This window comes from Rhagoletis pomonella, unplaced genomic scaffold (genome assembly GCF_013731165.1).
Source record: "Rhagoletis pomonella isolate Grant_MI unplaced genomic scaffold, Rhpom_1.0 Rhpom_scaffold_00006, whole genome shotgun sequence".
Lineage (NCBI taxonomy): Eukaryota > Metazoa > Arthropoda > Insecta > Diptera > Tephritidae > Rhagoletis > Rhagoletis pomonella.
The window spans coordinates 14,364,422-14,375,479 of NW_023458560.1; the positions used below are offsets into that span (position 1 = coordinate 14,364,422).

At 35.5% G+C, this 11,058-nt stretch overlaps 1 protein-coding gene across 1 annotated transcript in view; it reads left to right on the forward strand.

Moving 5' to 3' along the window:
- The window catches only part of LOC118741581 (protein spire-like), a 253,674-nt gene extending 243,268 nt beyond the window's left edge, over nucleotides 1–10,406 (forward strand). The window contains exons 14-19 of the mRNA XM_036473577.1: nucleotides 2,606–2,849; nucleotides 7,404–7,597; nucleotides 7,677–8,087; nucleotides 8,148–8,351; nucleotides 8,852–9,168; nucleotides 9,250–10,406. Coding sequence (XP_036329470.1) covers nucleotides 2,606–2,849; nucleotides 7,404–7,597; nucleotides 7,677–8,087; nucleotides 8,148–8,351; nucleotides 8,852–9,168; nucleotides 9,250–9,463 — 1,584 coding nt within the window. The 3' untranslated portion in view covers nucleotides 9,464–10,406. The remainder of the gene's footprint in view (nucleotides 1–2,605; nucleotides 2,850–7,403; nucleotides 7,598–7,676; nucleotides 8,088–8,147; nucleotides 8,352–8,851; nucleotides 9,169–9,249) is intronic.
- Nucleotides 10,407–11,058: the final 652 nt, after the last annotated feature.

Below are 11,058 nucleotides of genomic sequence, written 5' to 3' on the forward strand. Positions count from 1 at the left end.
TGATGCTGGCTACTAGGTAGACAAATCCATCACTACTTCAAAAGAGTCTTTATTTTTTGCATGAAGGTACTTTGCCTTGTTCTCGTTCACCAGTAGACCAACCTTTTTTGCCTACTACTTTAAGCGGGGTAATGATGCGTTCACTGTCCTGATGTTGAAACCGCTGATCTGCGTAGACGAACAAAAGTGAGTCGCATTGTCTAAAATCTCGTCCCGAACGACGCGGGGAGCTATTTTCCAATTTGGACCAAGCTTAAAGTTGTACTCAACGGCTTGTTTGCGTACTATCAAAAGTAGCGAAAACGTTGTGGGGGTCTAAAATTGTTTGCCGTACTGTGAAAATGTAATCATTTTCCAGGTATGTACCCAGACTGATAAGGCCCAATCAATTGATTCACAAAAGCTTCACTCTTTCACAAAGTCTCATCGATAGGGCCTTATATGCAATGGTGATAAGGCTTATCCCGCGGTAAATGGCGCAAACAGCATGATCTTGTGTCTTGTCGATTCGGCAAAGTATACTGAGATTCCGACCTTCGGGCATGAATTTGTTAGATCAAATTTTGCTTAATAGCTGGTACATGCGCCCAACCAGCTCTTCACTATCGCTTTGAACAGCTCAGCCGGTATTCCGTTCGCTCTAGGCGCTTTGTTGGCTTTCAGCTGCTTTGTTGTGGTTTTCTACCGTGTGTTTGCCAAATTGATGCCCGGTTGCGCCAATCAATTTTAGCAGTCTAAAGGTAGGGTCACACAATTGGTATATTTGTACAGATTTGTTTTTTTTTTTAATTTTTTATATTGGGCTATCGGCGTAAAACTGTAGGTCCCTGCGCTGTGACAACATTAAGGCGCACACCATAAAGCGGAGGAGAAGCTCGGCCAAACACTAACATATGTGTAAGCGCCAATCCAATAATAATTGGTAAAAAATTAAGAAAATTAGACTACAAATTGTTTTATAGACACAACGATTAGTAAAATACAGCTGACTTCTATGGAAAAATTTGAACAAATTGTTTTTCGTGATTGGGGTAAAGAAAAATATTTGTGAATTCACATGATTTGGATACAATTTGGACCAAATTTTGGGCAAATTCCCAATCGTGTGACACTTCCTTAAAAAATTTTAAAACTGATTGGTGAGACCGAGCATGAGAGATGTATTAGTCTTTCCTATACATTGGTCTTGGTTCATCTTCTTCGTCAAACGCGCCACCTGTGTAGCTGTTCAAAAGCGTCAGGAAATGTTTTCTCTTATCTCAAGTGTATTCTGGACGAATGTTACCACATATACATTTTTTGCTCTTGCTTTGAAAGACTACCTTATTTTCTGAATTTTTCTCGCTCTTTGAACTCACGCCTTTCTCCCTCTTTAACATACGTATCTTCTGTCCTTTTCCCGGTACCACTAAATTGTTGCCCGTTTCGCAATTTATTGCAGGGTGTTTTGGTATGCTGAGTAAACATTTCTCTGCAGCAGCTATTTCTGCTTTGATGGTAGCAACCAACCACTTCTTTCATAGTTGTGCGAAGTGATTAGGAGATAGAATCCCACTGCTAATTTATGTCCAGGCAATGGAGAGTTGCTTGACTAAGAGGAATTGAGAGTTGGTTTCGAAATTTCTTGGTTTGGACTTAAAACTTACTCTGCATTACCAGGGGCACCTTCTTTTTGCACAGAGGCGCATGTGGACAATAATTAATCCGAGTCGATTTAAGCTCGTCGGATGGAGCGCACGTAAAGATTCGCTCCTATTCCGATTGCCGGAACGACAGTCATTCGTCGAAATTTGAGATTTTCATTGGCGTTATGAGGCAACCAATGACAAAATCTACTACAAAATTGTATTCCTATTATCCTTTCGAAAGGAAGAAGTATTGAAAACGTGTTAAAATCTGTCGTTAATATTTTTATTTACGACAAAATTCAACGAACGACTGTCGATGCGAACGACATACGACAACCAGAATAGGAGTAATTGTTTTGGCGTATATAACAAAAAGTTTAGTTTGATTTTTGTTTCTTTGATCATGAACCACTGAACTTAGCGTTTTCGTGGGCATGGGTACAAAATCCACAGATAAACCTATTAACTTGCAGTTTGCGAGTTCGTTTCTCAAAGGAAACTAGACCGAAGTCTAACTTGCGGACAAGGAATCGACTGCAATAGATCACCACAAAACCTCATTAGTTTATTGTTTTCAACATAATTACCAATATGACTCGAACTGTACTTGAATAGACTGTACTTGAATAGACACAAATTTTACGCGCACAGTTTGAACTTCAAGGCACTTTTATAGGTTGTTTAGCTTACTCGTACACAAAGAACAAGGAACATTTTGCGTGTATATATTGGCACATATGCGGCGTCCACTCCCAATTCACATGCCGTGTAGCGCTTGACAACGCCCAGCCCAAACAAAAAATATATCTGCTAAACAACAAAAAAAAAAGAAATACTGATTATCCTACGGTGAATGTCCTATCAGTTCACTACACAATACCGCCAGACAAAAATATACTATAAATAAAACTACCATATGCATATATTCATGCTTATGAACATTCATATAATTAATTTCCGTTCTTCTCCCGTCACAGGATGATGACAATTTCTTTGATGAACCAACGTCAACTGTCAGATATGGCAACTGCAACACGGCGCACGTCGGTGTTTGCTCGCAGCCACAAATGCCTCCCTATCCGATTAGCGGCTATATGACAATGAGCAGCGGTTATGGTGCGGCCGCCAGCAGTGGTGGTGTGACCAATCCAAATATGAAAAGCCATGCGGCCACAACACAATTGCCGTCAGCGTTGACAACGCGGGTGCTACGCCGAACAAGTAAGTTTTGGTGAACCGGGTAAAATTTTAGGGTGATTGAAAATATATAGTTCTAATTGGAGTAAATTTTCTTAAATATAAATGTTGTGCGAATATGAGCACCTAAAAGTATGCCAGTAACAAAAAAGTGCACTTTTGCAAGGCATACTTTTAGGCGATTGCCCCAATATTTGCAATGCAATAAATGGTTTTCTAATAGATGCTGTGTATTTTGTAAAATACCAATGTATTTGTTGTCTGATTGTTCGACACTCGTATAACTAGATTTGGTTTAGTTTTTATTATTTTAGATTGCTTTGGTTTATTTTAATTTTATCTAATGGTTTTTTATTATTATTTCCACTTTTCTTTTTCTTCCACCTTCTACATTATTTTGTTTATATTGGATTAAATACGCAAATTGCGTTAATGCGTTTTTGAAAAAATGTTTTTTTTGTGTGTTTTTACTTTATTGGTACATTTAAAGGTATTTGATTGGTTTCTTTTATTAACTAAAATGCAGTGAACACCTTAATTAACTTTTACATCCCTTATTTATGTTATTGAGAGCACAAAGAACAAAATCAATGTTTGAAAAATTAATGAAAGCATTTTATTTTTTTGCTTAATTGAACGGTTAAAATAAAATTAAAATAAGTTTACTAAAAATTTTTAAAAATTATGCGGTGAAGGTCCTGCGCTAAGAAAAACCAAAAAAAAAAGTTTGTAAAAAATACTTAACCCGTAATTAAAACCAAAATGTATGTAGTGATAACTGTACACGGCTAAATGAGCCGGCCGTTCATTAAAATTCCTTTTAGTTAGTAGAAATACCCAGAAAAAACTCGAATTAGTATTTTTATACTTTATTTAAGTTTTAAGCAAATAAAGAACCTTTGTAAAATTAACTTTAAGTTTGTAATTTAGTTGTGCATGCTAAGCTTTGGGGAACTTATCAATTCCTTCACAATTTCCCAGCCAACGTTTGAGGTCCATGCGATCCTTTTTCGTTAATTCAATTTAGTAAATTTACCTTTTTGTTCGAGGCCATAAAATTACAAAAAAAAAATAGACTACTTATAATATATGTAATTAACAAACAACACAATTTTTTCAGAGATATATATTTAATTTATTGAGAGAACTAAAAGTCAATTAAAAAATCATTTTTCCTCTTTGCAATCAAATTCGCTTTAAATGCAAACAAAAATTTGTTTAACAAAATTAAAATCATAAAAACTCCTTGAATGGAAATTTTTTGCTCTATGTAAAATAAAACGCAAAACCTGCGCACAACTTGCCGCCGTATATGCGCCATAAATTATGCTACGAAATGTGTATTTGCAGAGGACTCGTACACTGAGGATGAGTACCATAGGTTCTTCGACAACGCGCTGGAATGTAAATATGAATGTTTTTTTCCTTAACATTTCTATCTATCTTCTCTAAGTACATTCATCTTCGCTCGACTGCGCTCAAATTCATATTCTTTTCTTAAACAAATACTCGGAAACACATTTTCGAAAAAAATTATTACTCTTACATATAACTACTTACTACATAAATATTATAAATACATATCTACATATATAAGTGCATAGTACATTGCTTTATATGTTTATAAGTCCATAAGTAATAGGTATTATTATGTATTTTGACTACAAAATTTTTGTTCAAAACCAACAACGCGCTTTCTATTGCTAGTCAGCCTCTATGTCAGCGTTTCTTATTCATTTCGTTTGCATTCGATTATGACTCATGCGTCATTTTCTACCCCAAGTCAGTCGACTGCTGTTAAGCGCCTAAAATGCTACAATAATTTACACATTACCTTTATACTACATAACATCCATTTGTGTTTGTCAATGCATAGTATCCCAGTGGGAAAATGTAATGTATAGTAATCGAACAAGTTATTAGTAAAATAACCCTTTTTACATTCGAAAATGAGTTTTTCCGCCGTAGAAAAGTGGGGCATTCATTTTTGCATTATCAGTAATGCAAAAATTAATGCGATTTAACATGAAGTTCTTGGGACTTTTTGGATACATTAGAATACTGATTGCATATTAAATGGTAATAAAGTCTAAAACTCATAAGAAGTACATTACATTAGTTATCACGCATGCAATGCATTACTACTTTTCCCACTGGGATTTTGGTAGGTTTGTTTATTTTCACACTTTCCTTCTCAACCTCGCCGATTGGTTTAATTTGATACTTAAGGATAATGAAAAGGGAAACGAACTAAATTCAACTCATTTGCATATTAAATATTTGTGGTTATTGTTGTTTGCTTTTATCGCTATTCATTTCGCATTCGATTACAATGTTTATTTTCCATATTTATACTGGTACTTGTATGTAGTATTTCTCCGTTGTATGTGTTTAAATTGTGGATATTGGTGTAAGTTTTTATTAAACGTACAATTTGTTGACCTGAATTGAAAGAAAACTCAACACTTGGCGTACTAGGTCCTAGGAAGCCCACAGGGACATTGCATACCTACATATGTTCTAGGGTGTTCGATTATTTGCCTTTTTTCGAAAAGCGGTTTTCGAGTATACATATGCCCAAACCATTGGATCTTCCCTTTTCCTCAGCTTTCCCTTATGTGAGAATGAAGACAGCATGTACCTACTCGATTAATGGATTTATACAGAGTTCAGTTATCTGTCGCAACCAGTGTACGAAAATAAACTATATTGTACGTTACTATTTCGTTTCGTTTATTACTTTAACAGTTCGGTACAATACGAAACAAAACGGCTGAGTTCACTTTGGCGATAGTACACTACAGTAGTTTAGTAGTTACAGACGAAACAACAAACGAAATGAATCGTGCAGGGAAAATATTTTTATGTATGTACATATATGCAATAAACAAATACAAAACGAATGGCTGCAATGAATAAAAAAAATAAAAATGTTTTTTAATTGAATTGGATATGAAAATTTACAGAAAAAAATTATTTTTCACGTAATTGAAACGTTTGCATACATATAAAACGTACCCTATGGTACGATTGTCACAAACGAAAAGCAAACGTTTCTCGTTGGGGAAAATGACAGTGAATCTTACAATTTGTTTCTGACTATTTACAAAACTGTACAAAACCACAAATGATATGATGATCGATGAGCAAATGGGAATTGTTTTGTACAGTTTATTTTCGTACCCTGGTCGCAACAAACTAAAAATTGTGAAACAATTTCGTTCAGTTTTCCTTTTATTTTTTAAGTAATTTTCGGCAATAGAAAATTTTCCAATTTTCAGACAAAAAATTAATAAAAGTGTTCTTGTTTCACTTTCAATAAAATAAATATTTTGGAAGTTTAGATTCTGGCATATTAGTAATTAGGTGAAAAGCCGGTTTATTCGATTGAAAAAAATCAAGATTTCAAAAAAAAAACGCCTAAATATGTATATTCAAAAAACCGATTGAAACCAGTTTGGAAAAATCACATATTGGCTTCATTTAACTTCCATTATTCAAAAATTATAGTGTTGAAGAATTTTTGAACTTTTCCAGGTCAAGCAGGTCTACTAAAGAAGAAGACGAGAACAAAAGTTTTGAGAACTTTACGTTAAGAATGAGAGGAGCATCTGCATGTTGGGATGAAAAAACGTTCCTGTGAGAACCAAGATTTTTAATTTTAAGTCAAAGTAAAGCTGGATCATATCAACTTCCAGATCGTTAGGGGGAATTGTCCATTTATGGAACAATTTTTAATTTTCTGTGCAAGAAAAGTTCGTGTCTTAAGTCTTTCGTTGACTTTATTTGCATAATTATGTTTCACTTCTTTTTTGATTAATTTTAATATTCAAACATTTCAATAATGAAACGCTGAGAAAAATTTAACTCTCGCCTCTTTTCCTTGCGAGACTTCTGTTCCCGATTTGCTCCTTTCCAAAACGTTCCGGAGATTTTTGGTTCCATGTTCTCTTAGAAATGCTCCCAAAAGTATTGTTCGCATTTTGTTCTCTTTTGAAACGTTCCACAGGGATTTGTTCTTATATAATTGCCATTGAGAACGTTCTCGGCAGTTTCATTCTCATTTTACTTTTGGTTTTAAAGCGTTCTTGGGAACAAAAGTACGAGAACGACAATTAGTTTCGATCATACTTTATGTTCTCGGTCCCTGAAATAAATAAATACACAAATAAATACATATGTCCCCCTAACTTTCTTTAATTATAAACAGAACCCAATTTTGTAGCTACATAGGTGTATAAATATATGTATACATCCATACACAACTCTATGTCCTTATCATCATCTCTTCCGTTGCCCTGAAACACATTCACACGTATCCAATTTGGTCAAATGCATGTTTTTCGCCTTTCATAAATATATTAAAGATCTTTGTAGATATTCGCATTTAATTCTATGTAGCTAGTTTTTCATTATACATTCGTACATTTTGCATAGGTTTTGCATTTACATAAATACATACATATGTAGTATGTACATTTTCAACACACTTTTATATGCACCCACACGAGCACCCTTTTCTTATCCCTTTACGTGCCAATAATTCAAATGAATCCTTTCTTCTTTTGTTTTCGCCAGCTTATGACCTCGCCACCCAATGCGAATCACGACGCGCCTCTCTACGCCGCCATACCATTGTCGGCTGTCAGAGCAATTTCGATGAGACTCACTCGATGCCGCCACCGAGACCCGCATCGCGACAGTCAGAAGTGAGTTCTGTTGTTGGACCAGGTGGCTGTGCTGAAGCGGCGGTTACAGGCACAACTAAACAGGTAAATCGTTAGCTCGGACTTTGTTTAATTTGGCCTTTCTTTAGTTATTGTTTGTGCAAACTTTACGATGCCTTTTCAGCTACACAACAACTATAATCAAAACAAACAACAACAGCAATTGAAACGTTCTCAAAGCCCCAACACAGCCGCTCAGAGCATGAGTGCCAGTGTATGCAGCGGTGAGAGCAGCAATTGTAGCCGTTCGTTATCCTCGGTTGGCCCATGGAGCAAGTCCTTTCTGGATGAGGAAACCTGGCTCGAACGCGGTGACGATCGCCTCTCGTTGACACTGGAGGAGATAGTACATATACGTTCGGTAATGACGAAGGCAGAATTAGAAGGACTGCCTGTGGGTGTGCGTGTCAAGGAGGATGTCGAAAAGCGCAAAGTTTGCTTCCTATGCCTGCGTACACGTTTCTCTATTTTTGGACCGTGGGGCATACAATGCAAATTGTGTCAGCGCACTGTCTGCTCCAAATGCTACACCAAGGTATTTACGTTAAAAAATGTATTGCGTATACGTTTCGATTTTCAATGTCATCACTTTTAGATGAGAATACCAACGGAGCACTTCCGCAATGTACCGCTGGTGCCGATTTCACCATCACTGCTCGCCAGTCCGGCTGGCTCCAGCACGCCATCACCATCACATCACGCTCACCACACGCACTCATCCTCGACAGGTAACATATTGGACGAGACGTTTCCCAAATCGTTAATTGAGCGTTTGTTACGTTCCGAGTCAGAGCGCAAGGTAAGTGGCGAAGATTTAGTACTTAAATGTGCGATGATGAATGATGCGATATGAACACATTTGTCGGTTGTAATTGATATTGATATCGATATATATGTATGTATAAATAAATCGATAAATATGTAAACAATCAACAAATATCGAAAAATATATTTGTAAATGCATCAAAAATGGCGTTGAAATATACATACATAGTACATATCGATAACAATACTGATCGAGATTTTAGCTATGAACAAATCAGGAAAATTATATATGTATATCGATAACAATATTTATAACGATATATGAAAATTTATCGATAGCATTAACGATAACGATATAATATATTTATAGAATTTGTTTACTCATTTATCGAAATCAATCTATCGATAACATTAACGATATCGATATTCGTAATGGTATCAAAAAATACATATTACATACATTAGTAAGCTTTTAAGTTGTTTATTTATTTATTTTTTTGGAACTTGTTTTGAATTTTATTTAATTAATTTCAGACTCGCAACACGGTGGGTAGCGCTCCGTCATCGCCCAAACACCAAAGATCTAATATGAGTACACCCGGCACAACCCACATTGTGACCACCACCCGAACGGGTGGCACCTGTGTGACCGGACAAGCCGTTGAGGCTGACGATGCTTCCGTGATGACGTCTTCTTACAACAGCAATATATCAAATGGCGGCCATATCAATATGCACGCCAGCACCAATAAGCATATTAACATTATGTCACGCAGCATGGAGGGGCCGCGTAGTTTGCCGGCGAATAGCCCTGCACGCGCGCATTCAAACAGCAGCACCTTAGATCGGAAGTAAGTTATTACTCGACATGCCCCGTCAATTGTGTGTGCCGAACAAATTTTGACATTATTCTATTTCCATTTTTTTTGCAGAACCAAATTTTCGCGCGCCTTCATGCTATCCGCTTCCGGCAGCCAACTAAGTCAGGAGCAAAAGGAGAATATGCGCGGTGAGCTAGTCACCGTTTGCAATGACTGCAAGGGACTCGTTATGGAAATTACACGCTCCTCCAAGCAAACACGCTCCTCAGCGCGCAATCGTGCTTTGCAAAATCTTTCGCTCGACCTTTCGCCGGTTTACAAGTGAAAGGGTGACATTGGTAGACCCAAAGGAGAAAAGTCAGCGAATGCGAATATTGGAAGCGACAAATGTTAACGCAATGCTTGCGCGTTTGGAAAATGACAGTGCCCGCTGTAGAGAGTGTTGAAATGTGTGCTGCTACCGAGGTAGACCGTTGGCCTGAAATAAACTTACTTCTGCACTTCCAGCTCACTCTTCCACTGATGAGCATACTTTTACATAGACATACGAGCACAGTTTGAACCAAGGCACTTGTCGTCGAGTCGCTGAAAAGTGTGCACCACTATTTGTAAATAAACAACAACTAATCTCATAAATTGAAATGTTAGAATTTCGTTTTTAAACAAACAAAAATCTGAAGGAAACCCCAAGTGTTGAAACGAACCCTGCTGTTTATATCGAAAATTCACTAACTATAATTATTAAGTTCCAAGAATGCACCCACCATTATATTAAAAAAAAAAAAAGTTATGTACGCTGTGAGGCAGCTTAGAACTACACAAAAGCCACAGCTCGTTGTGCTTTAGAGAGCCTGAGGCTGAGATAGGAAAAGCAAATCGATTTCGTGCATAGTTATGCAAGAGTTTAGTTTCCTTCATTTTTAGTATTTGAGTATTAACTATTTGAAACGAAAATTTATCGTAGTTATGCTTTAAAGTTTGATATAAGCAACCGATTTTCTTTTAGTCCATTTTATTTATGCATTCGAGCTATACTCCGAAAGAAGAGTTTTCTTATAAATTATTTTATTTTATGTAGTTCAAGCGCGGCGCTGCTAGAATGTTCTTTTTTCATTTAAATTTCAAATTCCGGTTATTTTTTTTTATAATTTTTGTGACTTCGAAAGAGTATTTTTTTTCTCACTCTTTACTACTATTTTACGCGCGATTTGCATGGCCGCTAAACATGATTGGTTTCGTAAGAATTGTACAAAGAGAAATAATTAATATGTTTGGTATTGACTTCCTTTTTGTCTACAGGATAGAAAATATTTATTACTATTTTTTTTTTTTGTAATTCGCATATTATTAGTTTACCCGTTAATTTTTTGTGTTGTTTTGTTTATTGACATATCTTTTTTCATAAAATGCTAATAATTTGTGCACGTGATAATGCTACGAACACTTACCGATTAATGTATCTATTAAAAAATTTAGTTTTAAACAAAACGAAAAGGTAAAAATTAACTTTTTTCACAATTAACTAATTTGTAAACAATTTGTACTATTACTCTAAACACTATAATATTAATTTATTTAGCGGCGCAGTAGACGAATGTCACTATCATCATAAACATAAAGAAACATGCATATTTATACTTATATATTATACTTATAAACATATACATACATATTTGTGAAATCGCTTAATTTTAGTTAACGTTCTTATTGATAGTAACCCTGTTTTCGATTTCATACTTTTTGTTTTCATATACATTTTTATGTTTTAAGTTTCGATTTAGTTTTGTAAAAATTCCACGACTTGAAAAAATATTACATGTATTAAAATATTAGCCATTAACAAAAATAAATAATTATACATACATACATATAATAAAAAGCTAAATACCACAAATGTACAAATACCGTTAAAAAAGTTGG